The 23522-nt window shown below is 38.1% G+C and overlaps 1 protein-coding gene and 1 long non-coding RNA gene across 5 annotated transcripts in view; both read right to left on the reverse strand.

Annotated features, from left to right (window-relative positions):
• Nucleotides 1–4419: 4419 nt before the first annotated feature.
• On the reverse strand, nucleotides 4420–7027 carry LOC110375031 (uncharacterized). Its single transcript, XR_002429462.3, has 4 exons — nucleotides 6833–7027; nucleotides 6115–6559; nucleotides 5274–5323; nucleotides 4420–5200 (listed from the first exon to the last, which is right to left on the reverse strand). It is a non-coding gene; the product is annotated as an uncharacterized LOC110375031 (long non-coding RNA).
• A 4551-nt stretch (nucleotides 7028–11578) lies between these two features.
• Nucleotides 11579–23522, reverse strand: part of LOC110375010 (calcyphosin-like protein) — a 55112-nt gene continuing 43168 nt past the window's right edge. For 3 of the 4 annotated variants that reach the window (XM_021332966.3, XM_021332967.3, XM_021332969.3), the window contains exons 2-8: nucleotides 22864–22926; nucleotides 15007–15160; nucleotides 14393–14489; nucleotides 13684–13764; nucleotides 13094–13218; nucleotides 12597–12681; nucleotides 11579–12328 (exon numbers count right to left, since the gene is read on the reverse strand). In XM_021332966.3, the coding sequence (XP_021188641.2) occupies nucleotides 12227–12328; nucleotides 12597–12681; nucleotides 13094–13218; nucleotides 13684–13764; nucleotides 14393–14489; nucleotides 15007–15160; nucleotides 22864–22926 (707 nt within the window). In that variant the 3' untranslated portion in view covers nucleotides 11579–12226. Of the gene's footprint in view, nucleotides 12329–12596; nucleotides 12682–13093; nucleotides 13219–13683; nucleotides 13765–14392; nucleotides 14490–15006; nucleotides 15161–17735; nucleotides 17898–22863; nucleotides 22927–23522 lie in introns of those variants that run through there. The other variant, XM_021332968.3, reaches the window with a different exon arrangement.

Below are 23522 nucleotides of genomic sequence, written 5' to 3' on the forward strand. Positions count from 1 at the left end.
CGTGTCAAACTTCTTTAATGATGACGGAAAAGACACTGAATAAATCGCGATGTATCACAACTCGTATAGCCATACATATCTGCATCATCCTCGCATCCTCCGAGCCTTTTTCCAACTATGTTGGGGTCGGCTTCCAGTCTAAGGGTGCTTAGGTACATAAAGAAACAGTTTATAACTTACCTGTTTCATTATAAGTGAGTCAATAGGATTGTATTGAAATATTATACCTGACCGGTACCTACCCGTACAGGTTTGTCTGTCCGGCAACCTGTTTCTTTATGTAAGCACCCTAACCGGACATACATGACATACATCTCTACATAAGGCCATATAAACAATCGTGATACGTGTATTAAATGTAAGCTGAATATGATATGCAACTATTGCATTTCAAACTGTATCACATTCGGCGTTTGTTATAAGGCTGCCTGCCCACATCAGACTTTCTTTAGGACAGATAACCGGGTAGATTTTTGGTAGAACTTTCCGACAAGAATTTTCTGACTGAGTTTTTGCAGGACGCTTACGTTGCACTCCTGCTATCTATCAGTACCCTATGTTCTACTTCTCTGCTTCAAAAATCATCTGCTAAGGAGGGCCATCAGAAAGTATTTAGCTTATTTAGAAGTTATTCATTCGAAAAATTTACGCTACAGATCAATAAAAACTAAAAACATACCATTTTATAACTTTTTTTATTTGTGTTCTCCTTAAATATAATATCAACTCAATACCTTATAACACAACAATATAACAACCAAAAGGTGTGAAACTACAAAAAGTAAAAAAAAAACAATTTCAATCTTTCTAGCTAAAAAAATCTTTGAAGAGTTTTAATTCACTTCTATCCTTTGGATCGTCGATGTAATTCGAATCATCGACTTGATCTTCCAGAGTCGTTTCTAATATAGAATTATAGTTTTCAACTGATCTTGGTCGATAGCTTTCTTTAACATTTTCAATGTAAGAATAATCTGAACTCATTCTTATGTCTCGTCTTAACTCTGTAGTGGCTTTATCTACCGCTTTTACAGTTACTTGATTGTTATTATGATCCACATATCTCATGTTTTGCGAATTTTCTATCGTTTTATTACCAGCTTTGTGTTTCACTAGTTTTGATATATTCTTCTTTATTCCTGCTGCTAATTGCGCATACCTAGTTTTTCCAAAACTAAATGGCAATTGCATTTTAAATCTTGCTAGCAGATCCTCTATCCAGGTGGTGTATATATAAATAAGTAAGATGGCTATGGTAATTGTTAGGAACAATATGAAGCCGCAGCTGTACGCGTAAAGGCTAGGTGAACAGGACTCGGAGCAAACACTACACTTTGTGCAGCAAGACATCAAAGTCATTGGAAGTATTGCGAGAGCGCGGAAAATCACTGATATCCAGTTTTGTAGTTCATTTATCAGCAAGCGTAACAAGTCTTGTATAGCAAAAAGAATAGTCATAATAATGCTAATGATCGCATGCAAAATAGAAAGTATTGGTGCAAATAATAATGCATAGCACATAATTTTGAATGGAAATTCTTGTGTATAAACTTAAAGATATTATGTTGATAGTTTTTCGTACATTTTAGAAATACATCACACTTTACTGTAGTTTTATTATATTTTTAGATTTTATAGATTTTTATAAAAATTTTTGAGAACACTTTTTTGTATAAACTGATATTTCTGACATTATTTTATTTGTTATTGATTTCATGGTATAGACTAGCATAAGTCTATAGAGGTATAGGCCCACAAAGTTAGCAGTTGACTAGAATAGTAATTAAAATCCGGCGAAAATGATATTGTTCAAATATTTAGATAGTTCACATACCTACCTACTCATAATATTAAACAGTTTATTGTTGATATGTTATTTTGATTATTGTCTAATGAAATACAAAAAAACTCGTGCGGAATAAATTTAATTCTATTCCAAGTAATAAAGAATTGTAGTCCACTGATTATTTAAGGTTTCATCCGTGGTATATGGAAATGTAGTGTCCATCGTGGTCTCATTAACAATGGCCCCTACTCGAGGGAACAACAATCCGGCTCCAAAAGGTAACTTAAATATTTTATCAAGTTTGTTTCCTTGTTTGTCTATTAATTCGCCATCTTTATTAAACATATTTCCATATTTATCTATTCTATCGATCAGAGCAAGCAGTGGTTGCGAAGTACTCGTAGAGTCAGTATCGTTTCTTGAACACTCAGTGATCTCACCGGGAGTGGGTATAAACCTCGTATGGGCAGTGGGTTTAGCTTTCGCATAGCCAAGATTGTAGAATATTTTATCAAGAACTCCAGTACTTCTGAATATGAAAAAAATGATAAGGATAGCTATGCAAGACATTATGGCGTCGCATATTCCTCCTCTGGCTACTGGGCAAGGGCCTCCGCCGCCGCACATAAAACATTTAAGTCTGGCTGTGATCATGAACACTACACAGATAGGTATCAAAGATATCATTTGAAGCAGGAACGATATAAAGTTGTATAATGTTTGGAGGACCATTCTTATAACGTTTTCTATCATGAGGATCATGGTCATGACGACCCTCACTAACATTTGAACGCCACATATTACGGTTTGTAGAACACCGTGCACGGTCCGACACATGATGGCTCACTGAGTTTCTGGAAAACAAAAATATTATAGTGGTGAATAAGCGAAGGAGTTTAAAAGATGAACTGTCTCCATTATACCTAACATCCGATCATACCAAACGTTTTACAATCTTATGATTGATCGACCGTTACTTTCACAGTAAGGACCCCATATATTATGAGAGGTCGATATGATATTTAATCAAGAAATTTAACTATCCAGAACGTTAGCTATCATGTAAAATACGTTTTTATCGCCAGTACCTATACCAACAAGTACTTACTCACCTATATAAAAAGTACCCCATTTTTATCTCTAAGGACTTGAATTTTTGTCATGAAAGCGTGACCAGATAACAAATGGACTGCGGCAGGCAGACGAACCAGATAAGTAGCACTCGTTCGCAGTTAGAGTATCCTTGTCCAGGTACACATCTGACTGAAACTTAACTTAAATACCGATCTACTGATTACCTGGATAATTTTTTGGACCGAAAATGTTCATTCCAGTTCGTATCATCTGATCATGTTACAATTTGCTAATAAAAAAATCATTAAAAAAATATATAAAATATTATGTAAACACGTAAAAAGACATAGCAAAAATGTGATCTGGATATGTCACTGTAATGTCAATTGGATTTTCTGTTTATTTTTAATTTTTGTTCGTCCTACCATGGTCCTACCCATGTCCTACCCATCGAGCTTAGAATTATAGTCCTACCTAGTAGGTATACTATGCATTTTTAAGGAGCGTTTCAGGCTAAAATATACAATGATAAACTGAACTCTATCTATATCAATGTATATTATTGCAGCAACAAGCCCTTCCTTTCAATCAAAATAGAATAGCGTAGTCTGTAGCTAGTTTTTAAGGCCCCACATGCGTGGTAGCAAACTTGTTTCGCACTAGACTATAATAATGGCACATTCCACGGCAGATTTCGGCCACGGCGGCTATTCTCATTTTAAGGAGATCAGCCTGCTGCGCAGGACATATTATAGTGCATAAGCATTTGCGCAGACACAGGTGCATTCCCTATTACTTCACTCTCATAGCCCGATAGGACGGCAATCCGACACGACCGGAAAGAGATCAGGCGTAGGACCGATATTTACTTGCTCTCCGATGCACGGGTGAATCAATCACCAACTTCGGCTACTACTGGCTGCTTTGTGAAAGTTTAAGAAAACCCACAAAGCGATTTCGGCCTGACCCGGGAATCAAACCCGAGACCTCGTGCACAGCAGCCGCGCTTGCGACCACTAGATCAACGAGGCAGTCACTAGACTATATAAACTCATTATGATACAATCGCTTGCGAGTGGCACGTAAGGCTCGAGTCACACCAGCATGGCAGCGGTCGGAAGCGACGCGGCGAGCACTTTCAGTGTGAAATAATTTTCAACTTTAACTACATACGTAAAAGGCCAGTATCGCTTAAAAAGCTTGAAAATGTCGCGCTTATGCGACTTGTTGATGTTTCCGTCCGCGACTGCCCGGCTGCCCGGACTCGAGCCTAAGCGTGCTTGGCCTGCATATGGGCACAAAGAGACATTGTTTCATTACCGTGTCCACCCTACCCGATCAGGCTTTGCTTACTATCAAGCCTTTTTCCCAAACTAAGTTATGGTCGGCTTCCAGTAGTAACCAACTGTGGCTTAATACCAGTGTTTTACACGGAGCTACTGCCTATCTGACTCCTTAGCCCTCGGTAAAATTGATTGTCAGATTTTCTAGTTTCTAACTGCCTTTGCCACGAGCTCCCTAGTAGCCTAACTTGGTATAAATGACAACTATAACCAGCTTAAAATAATTTAATAATAAATTCTTATCTAATGTAAACTTATTTAAGAGATACAAAGTATTTTTTTAAACTATTTATGCATAAACATAATTAATAATTTGCCCCGCAGGACATCTGGAAGGATGACGGGGAGTAGCGACCCCTCGGGGCTATATATCCGAGTGCTCCAGGGAGAGTATACTGTCCCCCATCTCCGGCCGGCCGGAGTGAAGCATGTCGGGGGATAGGTCTCTCGCCTCTGGCTTGCCTTCATCGGCCGGTCAGAGTGGAGTCGCTAGAGCAGGGTTAGCAGCCCTGCTTGGAGGGTAGGTGCCTCGAGGTAAGTGGCGAGTGGGCCGGTGATGCTGTACCCACAGGGAGCGCGTGATCTGCGTTTAAAGTCCGTCGAGGTATCCTCACCCTTCAGCCGCTCATGTCCCTGTTCCATCCTTGTTGCGATTTAGCGACTTATTCCCGGGGGCCCAGTAAGTGAGGTGACGAGTCTCCACCTGCTATTATTACGTGTATTTATTACATTGTTATCGGCGGGTACCATAGTTCCCCTAGTTTCCCCATTCCTAGTCCATTAGCATCCCATTACAATGGCCCAAGTACTTTTCATCCATAGTTAGCAATAGTTTAGCACAGAACCGGGGCTTGTCCTTGGGTACTTTTCTATAGTGTATACAGGAATAATCGTCGGTTTTGTGTCACCATTTCATTAAAGTTGTCTCAGGCTTCAGAGTGTTGGCTTCGGCCCCACGTTCGCCTCCCAAAAATCCGGGACTCTCTAGTCCCGTGGTCTGGAAGAGACATACAAGATATAATTTAATTGAATAAGGTTTTAGGCCGCATACATGAGCACTATGTACCTACAGTGAACCAGTAAGATAATTTTGAGACCGCTGATTCCCGTTGATGAACGTCTGAAAATTAAAATCTGATTATTTAAAAATCCTAGCGCGTGCTGCTATTATAAGTATGTTATGTTTTAAATCGGACTCCCCTTCATATTTCCTCTCTGTATTTTTTTTTTCATTTTTTGATAAGCCTACTATGTTGGGGTCGGCTTCCAGTCTAACCGGATGTAGCTGAGTACCAGCGCTTTACAAGGAGCGACTGCCCTATCTGACCTCCTCAACCCAGTTACTCAGGCAATCCAATACCTACCCCTTTCCCTTTAAAGGTTCTAAAAAAATGTCCTTGACCAGCATATGTATGTATAGACATATGCATATGTTCTGTTAGGGTTAGCTAGTTATAACCTTTTTTATGCTTATCTTCGTTCTCAAAAAAAACATTATTTTGCGAGGTGTTTTATATGTATAAACATGATAATAATCCTTACCCAAATAAATACATACGTCACAAGTATTTAATAGGTCTTTTTACCCGTTACGCATTTTGTTAGCCCGGTTACGATAAAAAAAAGTGTACGCAGACGAAGTCGCGGACGACCGCTTCTTTAATGTATAAGGACCATGAAGGAGAAAACATGCTGCGCTGAGCCCATATAAAATTGGGACAAGGGCGGGAGATGATCAAGATGAATATGTAAGGGCCATTTTACCGCATTTACTTTACGGATAAACTCAAAATATTTACTTGCTCGTTAAGGTATTTACGGGAGTTGATAATAATGCTATGGTACAGCTTAACTACAATTTTTATGCTTTAACGAATGCAATAGTATCCTATGTGATGGACAGCAAATTACCTGGTAACAACAGGACCAATCCTTTGTACAAAAAAGAATTATGATGAAGATTTCGAAGTATTATAATTCGTAGCATTCTTTTTTGTATAACCCAGATAGATAAATATTAGATCCAACATTCCAGTGTTCTTCAATATGAAGTATGCCGCTACAAGGGTTATCGCTGTAGCGATGCAGTTGCCGATCGCACCGCCACCCGCACCTGGGCAACCACAGCCTCCACAGAACAAACACTTCAGTTTCGACGTCAGCAGAAATACTAAGCACACTGGTAGCATAGATATTATTTGCAGTATTATCGACAAGAAGTTATAAAGTGTGGTCAGGAGCAGTTTGAGTATATTCTCTATCATCATCAGGAGAATCATAAAGATCCGTACTATCATTTGTGCACCGCATATACATGTTTGTAACAAAGCACCCAACGTGCGACACATGGTTAATTCTGAAACATCGAATTCAGTTTTTCAAGGACCTACATATACATGCTAAGGTACAAGTTGGATGTGTGTTGTTTTGATTCCTGATCAATCATCATAGATGTAACTATGTGATGTGGCAATTATTGGAAAGATTCCTGATCGAATGAAGAAATCGCTACAAAAATGATTCAAATGGCAAGGGACAACTTCAATGCCTATATTTACTGCCATAAAGGTACATAATCCTTTTATATTATTTTATAGGTATTACAAATATTACGTCTGATCGTATCTACCTGATTTATTTTATCACTTTCAATAGTGAATTTGGAAAGGCTATTAAATGAAAACACGAATTAATCAAGAGGTACAAAAACCACAACATAACCTTAAATATTAAACCATGAAAATAAGACCACAGATTCAAAATTCATTTTAATGTAATTTTTTAGTATCGACGTCAACAGCATTTTCGAGGTTTATAGTAACGAAGCAACATGTGATACAAAATGACTTAGCTTTCATTACTTTTACTCCATCGAGCTTAGAATTATATGTCAATGTTTTACTCCCGACACAAAATGTCTGATGAAATGTACCCCATAAGAAAATTTCATAGTTAGCGTGCGTGACATAATGATAGTAGTCGTAGTGGCCTAATGGGTAAATTCCCAACCTGTCAATTATGGGGGTAAACTCTCAATTGTGCGGGTTCGATTCCAAGTCAGGCAAGTACCAATGGAACTTTTCTAAGTTTGTATGTACTTTCTTAGTATATCTTGGTCACCAATGGCTGTTTTTCGGCTGTTATTTAACATCCTTGGCAGTCGTTACGGATAGTCAGAAGCAGAAGCCAGCAAGTCTAACACCAGTCTTACCAAAGGGTTGCCCGGGTAACCAGCTTGAGGTCAGATAGGCAGTCGCTCCTTGTAAAGCACCGGTACTTAGCCGCATCTGGTAAGACTGGAAGCCGACCCCAAAGTTGGGAAAAGGCCCGAGAGATGATGAGATGAAGATAAGACACACTGAAAGCAATAGTACAACGCTCATGCCTTGCAAAAATTGTGCCAGAACGTACAATAAATCTGTCCTACAAAAGTCTGACGTGGGCACACCGTAAGTAGGTTCAGTACATTACATTCAATTACATACTTTGAACTTAATATATGGGATTGAAATCACTTTAGCACTTATGTAATCGCAATTAATAACAAAACTCAATAGTTACGTACATTTTATTTTATACCAAGTAATAAAGTATTGTAGTCCAATTATTATTTCGCCTTTCCTTTACAGCATACATTTTTGACTCAGTAGTTTTAACTCCCTCCCCTCGCCTCGGAGCTCCAGTTCCAAAAGGTAACCTAAATATCTCATTGAGTTTGTTTCCATATTTATCAATTAAGTCACCATCTCTGTTGTACATATTTCCAAATTTATCTACGTAATCGATAAATCGTTTAGCATCAGGTGTTGTTGTATCAGGAGTGGTTACTCCAGTCTCAGTATTGGTCTCGGTGGCATCTGTCTCGCCATCATCGGGCGGCATATGCGTTGTCCCAGTTCCCTTTATAGGTTTGTATCCTAGTTTAAGGAATATTTTATCTAGCGTCCCAGTGGCTCTCAATATGAAAAAGATGATGGCAAAAGCTATGGCAGACAATAAGCAGTCGCATATTCCTCCTCCTTTACCACCAGGGCAAGCTCCTCCACCACCGCCGCAGATAAGACATTTAAGTTTGGACGTAAGTAAGAACACACAACAGATAGGCAATAATGATACCATTTGGAGCAAAAATGATAAGAAGTTGTATAATGTTTGGAGGACCATTCTTATAACGTTCTCTATCATAAGGATAATAGTCATAAAGATCCTCACAAACATTTGAATTGCACATATTATAGTTTGCAACATAGCGTGAATGGTCCGACACATGATGGCTTACAGATTTTCTGGAAAACAAAAATATGGTGGTAAATACACAAAGGAATGCAAAATATTATTTGTTTATCTACGTACTAACATAGTCTTAATCCAGAGCGCTATTTCCAAAACCGACGAATGCAGGATATAGGAGTAGGAAAGGGCGAAATTAGAAATGTATGGCAATAGGCAGCTACATTACCTGAATATTTGGTCAGTGGGTCGTCTTAGGGGCAGTATATAATCTAGTTCCACATAGTCTAATTATATCCTCATACCATCCCCTTCAAAGTTCTTTTCAATATACCTAGTCATTTCTTACTTTATACATTCGCCTTTCATCCCTTTCATGATCCCTTTTGCTACACTCTGACCCCACCACATCACAGGAAAGCGAGTACCTCGCGGAGTAACTTTACCTATCTACTTAAATACCTTCGCAGCTATTGTTTACCTGTTTTGGGTCGTACAATGTTGATTATAGTTCGTATCGCCTAATTATAATAATATACTTTGTAAATAAAAAAACATACAAAAATAATACAATAACATCTAAAAATATAAAGGCACGTAGCAAAAAATATGATCTGTCATAATAATGACAAGCAGAATTTTTGTTTAGGCCTCAGGTTTTGGCTGTGTTCCAAAAAAAATATCTCAGCATACTGGCCAGTGCAAGGAAATAACACTTATTTCTAGATTGCGCACTACATTTTTGGTGAGATCATCATGATTCCACACTGTGGGTGCAGCGCAGGGGCGTAGCTACCGCCGTATCTGCCGTATCAATTATACGGAGCCCCCGGGCCACGGGGGCCCCAAAAGTGTGTTAGGACAAAAAATAAAAACTTCCTAATTTATTTTATTTTACAAATGTCAAAATTCTGAAAAGCAATTCTTTTTTTTCCCGCCTTAAGCGTGCGTTCAAAAGTTAACAACACTCTACATCGTTATGGCGGGCTGCGGGACTTCCCCGTTTTACTTACTTCATCTTCAACTCAGCGGGGAATCCTTCATCGATATCGCGATTTACGTGTACGTTGTTGTACTTTACATTGGATATTAAACCACGCAGTTAGTAGCAGCATAAGGGGGGGGGGAGAGGGCGGTACACCACTGGTACCACGTCTCGGGGTGTGCCATCTCGGTCGACACATATCTGCACGACCAGGATGGCACGGGCAGAAGGGACAAGTCACTGAGGGTGCCATTCTAATCTGCAAAGCCTAGGTTCACTACCAGTCACTGCATGCTATTCAAATTTTAAACAAAACTACAACAGTGCATGTGCAAGACGTCGAGGTGGCACTGAGAGGGATGCCAGTCCGGCTGTCACACCTCTCAATTGACAGTGACTTTTTTGTAATTTCTTTAGGTATCATTGCGTCCTGAAAATCAAAAATTTCGCGCTCGCTACGCTCGCGGCTTCTTCTCTTTGCAGTGGTTTTTTTCACACCTGTTTATCTCAAAACTTAAAAATTTCTCACTGATTTTTAGGGTATAGTTAGAGAGCTGATATTTTCACAGATGATGTATTTCTGTTGCCGCTATAACAACAAATACTGAAAACTAGAATTAAATGAATATTTTGGGGGGGCTCCCATACAACAAGCATGATTTTTTTGTCCGTTTTATAAATAATGGTACCTACGGAACCCTTCGTGCGCGAGTCCGACTCGCACTTGGCCGGTTTTTATAAAACATGTTTGGGTTTTTTATATCCCAAATTTCAAAAATAGCGCTTTATAAGTTTGGAATGAGCCGTCTCCGGTTTCTTTACGTTAAACCTAGCAAAAACCACCACGAATGATTTCTACACGATTTTTAAGTAGGTACTTTTATTTACAATTTTAATCCATGATTATTGGGTGCTCAATAGTTAGTCCGCCGCGGGTGCCACCCGATGCTACGCCGTCACCGCACTGCGGAGTGCAGTGCACTGTTTATTTACGCGCTTTATATAAATGTGCATTAAATGAGTGAAAGGAAAATAGATTATCCCAACGGCGCTGAGGAAAGAAAAAGTTAACAGAAAAGGGAAGAGGTTATAAAAAAGTGCCATATAAGGGCCTCCAAACAATTTTTTATACGGGGCCCCGACAAGGCAAGCTACGCCACTGGTGCAGCGTGAAAGATTGTCAGTCTTACTGACTGAAACCCACTATGTTCACATTGCACACCCACTATGCACTTTGTGTATAAGAGCCGCGACAACTATTTAGGACAGGACAGCAGCCGCGGCAGTACAATAATGGCGTCCAAGGCTGATTTTAATCACGGCGCTGTTCTCATATAAGGCGATCAGCCAGCGGAGCAGGACATTATTATAAACGCACGAGCATTCGCGCAGACACAAGTGCACTCCCTATTCCTTCACTCTCATAGCCTGACGGTACGGCTATCCGACACGACCGGATAGCGATCAAAAGCAGGACCGACATCAATGCTCATCGGAGAGCACGGGTGAATCAATCACCAACTTGTGCGCACAAAGGCTAAAGCGGTGATTGGCCCGCAGTGCAACGCGTCATAGCCGTCACTCGGGATTGGTTCTTTACTAATAAATCACTTCTGCGCAGATGTAGGTCAGAGCTCAAGATTCGTGCCGATAACTATATTCATGAATTATTATTGTTAAATATTGTTTTATTTGTGTGTAAAATAAATGGTTTTTCTTTCTTTCTTCTTCTTCTTTCTTCTTTCTTAAAATACAACGAATTAATTAGACAACTTATAGCTGTTTAAATACTTTTCAAAGTTTTTGATCTTCTTATTGATAAATTATAATAGAAAATAAATAATTAGTTGACAGACTTACAGACTGCTTGTGCCATAGAGTGGGGCCGTCTCACCAGTATCACTTTTATCTCGCTACCGCTTATAAGGAAAAGGGAAAAGCTATCCTAGTTTTATGACAACGGCTCTTATTTTGGCGTAAACATTCTGTGTTACACAATCTTGAAATATGTGTAATGTCTTCGGCTGTGCGGGCCTTGTGCGGTACCCGCGGATAAATAGATCGATATATTTTATAGTTTGCTGCACGTCATGGTTTTTTTTTTAATATTTGGGACCTTATTTCCCATGTATAAACCGTTAGTAGTAAATGAAAGTCCAATAAAAATCAAAATAATTTAATGAAATCAACATAAATATCATACCACAGGATAAGAATTTATTAAATAAAAATATAATACTGTATTAAATTAACTTTAGAAATATAAGTGTACACGAGAAAGCCAAAATGGCTTTTAGGAGTGATGGTGGTGCTGAGTTAAGGGTAATACAAAACAAGAATACAAGAAAGTACGAGACACTGATAATATCTTTAAAATAACACAAGTACTGAGAATCGACTTTAAGTTACAAGGAAATGGTGGATTTAGGCAGAAGAACTGAAGTCCAAAGCCAAGCATAAAGCATTTCTCATCAATTCGACAAATAAAGTATTTATTTAAAAACCACCTCCTTTTTTAAAGTCGGTTTGAAATGGACGGATTTGCAAATACGTGTTCTCAGTAACTACGAAACCCAGGAAAACATAATACGGATTTCTTCAAAACTTTGCTTCAGCTTGTATGACACTTTTTTCATTATGCTATTACAGACGAAATATTTTTACAAAACAAACTGAGGTTGATTCCACAATCAAATTGATTCTATAGAAAATTAGACAACATATGACCGAGTTTTATTTTGAAAATCAATTGCGTCAAGGTGATTGATGTACATGGAGTGGTGTCCGTACTTTCGGAGTTCTGAGGGCTTACAACTTGTAAGCTTGACGCATCATAAGGTCGAAGTAACAGTCGTTGTCGATGGACACGCTGATCCCGCTGTAGTAGTTCATGAACTCCTCCAACGTCACCTGTACATTAATCAGCTAGTGAAAAATGCATACACATGAGGAATAGTGATATGAAAAAAACACTTATTTTTTGACGACTGGTCTCTGGTCTAACAGATGGAGACCGATGTATCAAAATAGCATGAGTATATCCCCGTGTATGCGAGCCCAGTGAGTTAAACTTTCCAACAATTTTGACATAATCTCGCAGTTTTGTTTTATTTACCAAGTGTTGAAAGGTTGTTTGTCGCACAAAGCTATCAGTTTAATTAAGTGGGTATTTACTTACTTTTCCGTCCACAGATCCTTCAGACTCAAAGTTGGCGAGGAATTTGTTCAAAATGAGATCGGCTGTTTCTTCGCCACTCATGTACCTGGAAAATTACATAGAGACTGCATTTAAATATTCCTTATTTATGAACTATTCTTTTCGATTAAGCAATGCCTAACTGGACCTTGCTTTGTCTCCCTTTGCGGAGCACTAGCAATGATGTTCCATGCGGACTCAACACGGTTCAAAGCGCAACATTTCTTGCGACTTCCTAGAAGTTTCTGGCATTACTAAGTTCTTCTAAGTTATTAACGCCCAAGTTCATCGACAACATTAAAGAACTTTTCCTTAAATCAACTACATACATATTTACTTTGAAAATTGAAAGTGAAAATCCATCGTGAATGTATGTTTTAAAACAGCTGACGTTAATGTCGTCAGTGAACTTTGTCCTGAATAGAATAATTATAACAATAAAGAAGACTGTTTTGGTAAATCTATGAAGGTGCATTTACCTGGGATGAGACGTGACAGCATATACTCCCCGAATGTCCTCTACGGTGATAACTCCGTCGCCGGTCTTATCTAGTTTCTTAAACGCTTGCTCCACTATAGCGCGCCGAGAGTCGGACATCGGAGGCTGTGAAATATCAGAAATTGTACCTTGAAATACTTGCTTATTGTAATCTAATATCGATGTTGTGCTGCTAAGATCAAAACTGGAGAATGAAATAGTATAATTGAAATGTAGTAGAGGAATCCTAGAGGCAGTCGTTTTACTTCATCGAGATGCGTTAAGGGCAGTAGTTAGTAACTTCAGGGCACGGGTTATCAAAATCTGCTTAGCCTTGCTTGTTGAGGCCGGCTCTTTAGAAAGAAAGAGGAAGGCTACGCTCTACGTGGGCAAGATGGCAAAAATTATCAAATGACCCCTCCCGCTGTGGGTTAGCAGCGGTGACACTTAATGTGTCTGACTAACTAAAAATACATCGTGTTCCGTCGTAGGCCTTTTATGTACCAGGGCCGCGGTAACTCTTTCGAACAATCCCGCAGCATAGGACGCACCTTAAGAGATACAGAACTATATAAATAATAATATGCTTACGCGAATGTGCACCAAGAATTCATCGAGGCTGATTGAGCCACTCTTGTCAGTGTCAAACCTATCAAAGAGCTCCATCGCATCCTGCAAACGAAAAAGTGCCTTTAGTAGCCAATTTTAGACAGAATATCAAGAGGCGTCAAATGAGCAAAAATTCAATATTCGCCATATTATTTTCAATACACGCGCGCTCTTCTGGCGGATAAATGTATGTAGAACTCGTTTTCGATAGGAAAACAGACACCGAAAATGGCCAAAGGCCGCATATCGAAGACATTCTCTTTCAAACCTTAGCACTTAAAGTCAATAAAAACATAAACTGTAATAATAATATTTCTGTCTCTGGGACCCTAACCACCGGTACCTTGGACCCTGTGCCCGATATCGGTGGCAACCTATTTTTTATATTTTTAAATGTTTTTTATTTTTATATTTAATATTTAAAAATGTAAATTATATGTTAAAAATAAATAAATGACAAAATATTGCTTCTAAAATTATGCATCCCAGTTAGAATCCACAATGCAAATGCTACGTGTCCCACATTCCTTTATGTTGGTCTCTCATATTGTCTCACCAAAGGGCTCTGAAAGCCCCGGTGCCCTATTGTTTGCGCAGACACAGGTACTCTTCACTATCTTATTTCACATCTTAAAACCATGAGAAATATCTTCGCAAAGAAATTTTTTTTTGCAGGAGTTGTTAAACTTACGTCATGGCTAAGTTCTAATCCCGTTTCTTTAATTCCGTTAATGAATTCTTCCTGGTTCAATTGCTTACTGCCATCGTCATCCATGCGTCGGAAAATCCTGTAATATTTCAAAAAAATATATTACATCAAATAAATAGTTACTTACTTTAATTTAAAAAACGACAGGAAAGCTATTGTTATTGTTTGATAAGGTAATCTATAACGGGTTATTAGTTAACAAAATACCTACTCATTAATAAAAGTTTAAATATCAAGCGCCGTAATCCGATTACCTATACTAAACCAACACTTTTTACTTATTCAAAAAATTCAAGGCAAGGTTTGTTTGATTGCTTGAATGTATAAATGCACTAATCTCAAAAGCCACTGAAGCGATAGGTTGTTAGCCCATTTATTGAAGGCCCATTTATTGAGTCTTGTTAAACGGGTGCGTTGATTAGTTCCCACGATACTGACGCTAATGGGAACTCGTTCCATAACTATCCAGGTAAACTAACCTCCCCACTCAGAGACATTTGACGATTTGTATGACGGAATGTCATACAAATCCTTCACTAAGGAATGGCTTAAGTAACCATTAAATGTCTCTGAGTGTAGGGGTAAGTGCTGCATACCTGCCAAGCCCCAGTATGCCGGAGGCTCCTCGCGAAAGGCAGAGCAGACGCAGCTTCTCCAGCGGATCGGTGGCAGAGTTGAGAGCGCGAGCAGACTTCTGCATCAACTCTTCCTCCTGGCGAGAAGTCGCCGACAGCGGTCTGTGCCATGCAACTGTAAATAACGACAGAAAATAATAGTTTAAAAACTAAAAAAATGAATAATTTTTCTTAATTTAGATTTTCTTACATACATACTTAGGTACATAGTACATACATACAAAGTTACATACATACACGTGAAGCTAATAGAAGCGTGTTAAAAACAAATGAGCAACGTCCGAAACAGTCAGCGGATCTGAAGTCAGGCGATTGGGTGATGAAACAATTTTGTTGTTAAAAATCGACTGTGAAGTTTTAACACAAAGATAGGCAAAAACTCGTCATCGATAGGAACATTAAACGAAGTGTACTCCAAAAAATAAAAATCCGATGCCTAATTAGGTACCTACCTAATTCGTTCAACGACTATTCAAATGTGAAATAATGTTTAATCTTTGCGAAAGGTCCAAATAAATATCTAAGGGTAAGAAGAATCTTACGCAATAGGTAGATACTGATTGATTCTCAATCATCCGCATTTCTTTCAAGAATGTCATGATCCTAAAATACCTTGAGATTACCGCCCTCGAATCCGACTTATAAGGCACTCCCCCCTACAAATGTTAAGAAAGTAAACAAAAATCAATGACTCACACTGTTGACATACATCCAACCGTATCAACTGACCTTGCAATCCGATCCGCGCATGTTCTAGAAGTCACTAGAACGATGACAAATCGTTAGACGCGATGAGACCTATAGTTTTGTTTCGGTCACACTACGCAGCTACGCACGGCCGCCAGGTCTATAACCTCGGTGGATAACATAATAATGTGGGAAATACGAAAGGTCTTATCTACCCTTCGTGATAGGTGATAGGTGTAACCGCGGGAATTTTGTGTGAAAGGCAATCGCTACTTAATCCCATTTTGGATAATTAAAGTGAAATAGAACTTGATGTTAGCGCAGTTGCCGGCTACATTACTTGTAGGTAGGTAGTATGATTTCTGTTGGCATTGGCTGGTAGATATTATATTGTGCTTAGGTAACATCTCAGGAAGATAAATGGCTTTCCAGAGAGATGCAGTGTATGACTGCAATGCAGTTACAGTTAACACCTAGTCGCATTGCTGAAATACCAATACTGCATTGAAGCAATGCTTCGCAAATTGGCTGTCATGCAGGCAGTCGTTTGCGCTTATTTCGTTTCATTTTATTATCTCATAAATATTCAACACGATTTATTGTTAGGTAATAGGAAACGAATCGGTCTATACCGAAACGCAACGTTGCCAAATGAGAAACGATATTGAGAACTCTGATAAAAAATGGGTCCTTTAAATAAGGCCGTTCTCCCTTTGTGTCTAAGGGTTGTTCTCAGGTCAAAACGACCCGTGCAAAAAAACTTCCAAGACCATATCAAAGGGAATTAAAGTGAACCCATGATCAATATAATAAATGCTACACGGGATCAAGCTTGAAAGAGCAAAATCTTCATGGTTTCGAAACAAAGCAATACAAAGGAGCCAAACAAAAACAAAGCATAAATATCAATTCAAGAAACTATTAAGGAAATCTTCCATCAATCTACGGCACTTTAGTGAAACATTATTGGTTAATTTTCAAAAGAAGGCTGTTTGACACGCGATCGCAAAACATTGTGATAAAATCAAAAACATTCCTTGACCTACATTTAAGTTTACTATTAATTGAGAGCAATATTTTGCTGTTGTTTTGGGGTTTATCAATGAAATTGTAACATACCTAATTAACATTATGAAACGATGATTCGTCACTTGGGTTTCTGGAATCAATTGTCACCAAATTCGTTGCATGGCAACAGTAAAATATATTTTGTAAGTGAGTAGGTACTATGAATTATTAATCACGTACCTATGTAGACCTTTCCTATTGATAGCAAGTCAAGCTTTCGATGTCAAGTCTTACTCTACTTTCGATACCAGGTCACTTGTAAGTAAGTGAATTATTAAACTACATACCTATCTCCCCATTAAATATGAGTTCCTTTATAACCGAGATATAGGAAAGTAGTTCAACTTGTATTTGTAATATTGATAATAATCTTAGAACATTTACACAGGTCAAACCTGTCAACGAAGCCAGTAATTAATTTATTGTGATTCCCACGTGACATTTCTACTAGGTACCTATAATACATTGTTACATAGGGGTTGCTAACCGCACCGGCCCTAAACGTACCAATCGATACAGTTCACAACACTGTTCAATTATTTAACTCAACAAATATTATATTTGTAGGAAGTCTAACAGCTGACATTTATTAATTATTCCTTAAGTTGTTATTCCATGTGAAACTTAACCTAGAAATAATAGCTATCTTCTTCACAAGGGTGGGTCTGAAAGCCGGTTTAATTTTGTTAGAAAAAAGAAATAGGTCTGGTTTGGTCCTTCTATTATTACATTAACAATACAAATTAGGCGCCTACTGAGTCAACAATAAATCATTGTGAGACAAACAATAAAAGACTGCATAACAACAGTCAATTGAAATAATAATAACGAAGCTAAGACGACACCAAGTTCTAAGAACCACATCTTATTTTTGCTATAGTTTCAATCACTCTCGCAAAAACAAACACCGGCACATGAATTATAAAAGAACTTACTGTTAGATGAGGTCTTTATTTTTCCCAGATACATTTTGTCCAACACTAGCTAATAATACAACAACACACACAACACGTGATCAGATCCTGTCACACAACATGATTTTAAAGGGATACGTCTTTCAGCCTCCGAATGTCACTACCGACTGGCGGCGAGGCAAGCAAGCTTGGGGTAAGGGTAGCAACGTCAGGCCAGACGGAATATTCCTAAAGCAAAAATTGTGCTTATTTTTATTTGAAAAAACTACACGGTCTTAAATGAACAGTTAGACCAGTTTAGTTCGCCACAATGCAGTCGATTATAACAATGTAAGCGGGTAAAAGCAGTGGTTTTAATGCAAATTGTTGTTGTTGTTTTAATGTTAGGTCTTTTGTTACTAGGAACGCTTTACTGGTAATAATACGTTCTAGTTTATGCTAATATTATAAAGCTAAAGAGTTTTTGTTCTTAACTACTGGACCGACTTGAAAAATTCATTCAGAGTTAGATAAGACCATTGATTGTGGAAGGCTAGAAGCTATTACAGGCTACTTATCATCTAGGTGTGCGGAGTAGTTCCTACGAGATGGGGCTGAACATGCTGGTGGAAGCTTATAGCACATTCTAGACAGCTACCTGCTTGAGATTTTTAGATAGATAGATTAAGATCATTTTCTACAACTTTTTCAAAACATCTGTTGTCAACCAAAATAATACCTACATACATCGCTTTATCCGAATATATTGGTATTACATAAGTAGGTTAGTACGGAAATAGTCTCATTAAAGAAGACATCAAAATGACTGTAGCATGAATCAAAACAATAGGATGGAATCATAGCGGAACATCGATCAGCAAGCAAATGGAGCGTGATAAGAAATTCTACATATTGTGTACCTTTATGTAATACTAGCTTCTGCCAACGGTTTCACCCGGAAAAAATACCTCCCGCAACCGAATCAAAAGTAACCTAGGATATGTTATTCTGGTTTAAGATATATTTCTGCCAGGTTTCATCTAATTCCATTCTGCAGTTTTTGCGTAAAGGATGAACAAACATACAAACTTACACGCTTATAATATTAGTAGTATGTATCTATAGTATGTTAAATTGTAAAGGTAGACGAGTTACATAAATTCTGATGCAATTCAAATCAGAATGTTATGTGGTTGAGGGGGCGATTTGTCCACCCACTGGATAAAACGCTATGGAATATTCGAGGTCGTTTATTTATATTTAGATCTGCCAAACTTGTTATTGGTAAATAATTGAATTATGCAATACAGGCGATAAGCAATCGTCTGTAGTCGACTAACACGTGAGATGAATCACTTGTTGTTCTAGAAAGGTATCAAATGCCTACGTTGATTCGCTAAAATGTTTATGGATAAACATAGGTATGCAGCTGTTGCCTGTGCTTACCAGCGACTTGATGGAAGTACTTAACACAACCGGATTGACTTAAAGTTATTTTATTATAGGTACGCTTAACCGAAATCCATTATGTACTTTTTACGTAGAAAAAACACGTCCATCTACAAATACAAAATTTCGCGATTATAATAGGTATTTAGCGCACTTATTTACTGCCGAAGTACCTATAAATGAAAAGAACATTTTACATACAGCTCTAGTTTGTTGAAGGGAACAGAAAACATCTGCAGAGCAAAGAGACCTCTCTAGATTCTGCGGGTCCTATATCGATCTCATCCCAGCAACGGTACCTAAAGCTCAACGTTACATAACTTCTATTTCGTTAGCCAAAGAGGGATATCAAACAGTTTCCGGTAACGTATACAATCATCATCTGCCAAGTCTTTTCCCATCTAAGCATGTGGATACTAACTATGTATATGTAACATGTATCTATGTACTAACAGAGAACCAGTATTTTACATGGAGCGACAGCATATCTGACCTTCTCAAGCCAGTTACTCGGGCTACCCAATTCCTTGGTACGGCTGGTTGTTTAGATTTCTGGCTTCTGACAGGTCGTAAGCTGGCTGCTAAATACATTCAAATAACAGCCGGGAATTTAAGATGGTTTCCGAAACACGGAGGATAAATAAATAGAGAGGAGGAACTCCTAATGAGAAGAAAGCCGCCCATATTTATACCAACCAGCCAAGCGTCGCTTAACCTTACGATCGAGCAACTTGTGTGTGTGGCTTTAATTCAGCCAAACGTTTCTCTCTGTGACGTAGAAAATGAGTTTCCCTTTTGTATTTTTTTAATAAAGAAATCTATCAAAGCTTGAATAGGAAATAATTAGTGGAAACACCGCCACACACGGCGCTTGGCTTTAAATGAATTTAATGTCGGTGAAACAGTTCAAGGTAAATGTTACTTAGGGTTGTCGAATCCCGAATGTTTTGGAAGTATGTTTGTTAGTCCTTCACGCAAAAACTGAATGTATTTTGATGGACTAGGCAGGATCTTACTTAGTTGATATACCTGACAGAATAACATACTTTATACCTATAGGAAATGCTACCACTATTTATCCTTTCGTGGATTGCAGTTTAGGGGCGAGGGTGAAAATCGCTGACAGAAACTCTTATTTGAATATAATTTGCAATGAAAATGATAAGTAAATTGTTGTTTTTCTACATAGCAACACAATAAGGCTTAAAGCAAAATAAAATAATGAGCAACAACCCTAATCCAATGCTATTTTGATTAATAAACGCTGAATTCTTATAAAAACTTGATGGATGGTATCAACCCTGTCGCCACGAAAACACCGTATAAGTATAATGTATAAAAAAAATAATGTTATGCTTTTCAACACAAAGCTTGAGACAGCTTTTGATACGAAGAAATTACTTAGAATTTTTAGAAAATGTAAATACATACGTTTTTGTACCATTTATTTAGCTCATAGAAAAAGTTTTTTCTACTATTGAAATGTCACTAGACAATACGAACAACACCTTTCGATCGAACACAAGTTTAAGTACATTTTACTAGCTGTTCACCGCGGTTTCACGTGCAATCCCGTGGAAAATACTTTCTGCATCCAGAAAGTATATCTCGGTCTAGAATCTAGACCTTCTATGTACCATTGAAATTGGTTCAGAATTTCTGTGAAAGTTACGAAAGCTTTCTTGAATAGTTAACGTTTGTTCGCAATTTATGTGGGGGACATCCTCAAATTAGACCATGCATTTGTAGGTGTGAGGAATTGTCAGACTCTTACTGACTTCATTCTGGAACCCTTTGTGTACCAGGACTGTGGTAACTCTTTGGAACAAATCCACAGCTAAAGCATTCAGTCAATCGCCGCAACTGTAGAGTACCGTACTGAACCGATCGTATGATGTATAATGTCTAACGTCTAACGTAAGTAAGGACTAGTTTTGATATTTGTTTTAAGGTCATTGCCTTTTCCTATATTATGCTATGCCGTGTTGTGAGGGTCGCGTGATCTCACCCTTAACACGTAATCAAACTAACAATTAGGTACTACAGCGTATTTCCATTAATTCTATGCCGGTTGCTTCAGTCAACTTGTAGTTAAGGCAACTTGTTAAACTTTGCGGTGTAAAACTTTGATTAGATGGTAGGCACCTTGTTTATTTTTCATTTTCTGTAAAAAAAACTTGTTTGTTCTTAGTATTACAGCTGTAATATTCAGTTGATCCAGTGAAGTCTCATAATATGGCAATTACCAAAACCGAATATTAGAACTTTGCAGTTCATGAATTATAATTATAAGCAAACTGCTGACATCTCCAAGGAATTCCCTCATGCTTTAGAAAAATAAATAGATAGTACCCAGAAGCAGATATAACCATCTGACTTCTTCAATACACTTTAGCTGCCTCGGCAAGAACGTTGATAGACTTGCAGAAATATTTACCAGCAGCATTTATTCAGAGGGCAAAATAAATTACACCCTTTTGTTTACGTGTGCCTACTACAAGTAAGGTTGCATCCCCTTGTGTATTTTCTTACATTATGAAATACTTAGGTACCTTTGTAACAACATATTACCTAGATAGATTCTCTTTGTAACAATACAGATGTGTGAAACAAATCGATGAAAAGACGCAGCGTCCAGTGACCTTGAACCCAGGTGGGTACATCTCTGCATTGCGGAAATTCTTTCGGGAGTTTCTGCGAGAACTTCACTTATTTTCATTGAGAGAAAACTCGTTTAGTAGCGTGCAATGTTTTCACTATTTTAATTCAAGTATATCACTCCTTCTTCTTATTCGTATCCTCATGAACGTGGAACGCGACTATAAGTATCGTCTTCTTGGCCGGCGTCCTGTTCTTTTGGCTGGGACGATCCTGTGCCTGACTGCTACTACCTAATTATAAGTAGATGATTACTCCGACGGCGCAATGGTCACCATGCCGGACTGCCGAATCTAAGCGATCTAACGGGTTCGATTCCCGGTATATCCCGGTTACTCGGTACGGTCAACATTTGTGCGATGAGCATGCTATTTCCCATGGTCTAATGCAAAGGGATACCGATTCTTTTAAGTTGAGGTTTACACCAAAACGTATCTAGTGTCGTATAAATAACAGTAGGTACCTATGTCAAGGCATTGTTTTATGTGCACAAGTAGGTAGGTAAATGTAAAATGTAAATAGCCCGCATCGTGTCTTCAGCCCCTTTCCTTCATTACCGTTAGAATACACGCTTATCTCATGACAGAATACTGCGTAGGTAAATGTTTAGCAAGTCTAGAATGTGGTTTTACTCTATAGTAAACTACTCTAAAAATTAAATTAAGAACAGGTACTACATTTATATAGTTAATAGGTATTTTTTAAGACAACGCTTATGTAATTCCTTATGTGCTCGTCTTATGCACTCGCGTTATTCATATATCCGCCGCGCCGCATGGAATCATTTATAAGTACTGCCCTAACCTATGAGAAATAGCGTATACCTACGAGTAACTTTAGCCACGGGCATGTAGCCACAATGATGAAGGGTTTTAGAAGAAGATAAGATACAACTAAGCTGCATGTGGCCAAATCTAGGTGTAACCGAACTTCGGGCTTCAGCGGTAACAAATATACGAAAACTCGCTGTTTCAACTCAAAACCACGATTTGTCCTGCATTGCGGAAGAAGATTCTTCAGGTTTAATTTTTATAATAATAACAAATTATGTTACATAACTTACCGCTGTCCATGACGTCGTTTTTATCTCCTTTGCCTTTGGAAACGTTGTCGTAGTTGAAGCAAGCTGTAAACAAAAAAAAAGTAATTATTAACCCGCCATAAAGCGTATTATCAACAAAAATTAGTAGACCTACTAATCTGTCTAGGTAAAGATTTTGATACTAAAGTCCTAATGCATGTATTGCAGGTATTAGCCAACTACATGACACCATTGCACGCAAAATAGCTGTCTAGTGGTCATACCTACTGCATTACCTTCGCATGATAGGTGTACTATAACTTAATAATGAATAGATAACCATTTCACTTCATTATTATTACGAACAACCTTCAAATAAATATCAGAATAATAAACGTAAAACACACTCGATCGATCACCTAATTCCACAGTCGTAAGTAATTACTAAGCAGGTATAATAATAATTGTTACGAGCCATTGACAATATTCCCCATAGATTAGGTGAGGCCAACAAAAAACTGAAATTACCATACCAATTACATTGTCCTAAAAAAATAAAGCGCACCCATTAGGCAGTGGTTCTCAAATAATTATCCAGACGGACCATTAACACTGATTGTATTGGCTTGACATTCAAGTTGATTTTTAAAAGCACATCTATCATTATTACTTAGATTTATAGCAGCCTTAATTGGAAAATC

Source organism: Helicoverpa armigera, chromosome 4 (genome assembly GCF_030705265.1).
Source record: "Helicoverpa armigera isolate CAAS_96S chromosome 4, ASM3070526v1, whole genome shotgun sequence".
NCBI classification, from domain to species: domain Eukaryota; kingdom Metazoa; phylum Arthropoda; class Insecta; order Lepidoptera; family Noctuidae; genus Helicoverpa; species Helicoverpa armigera.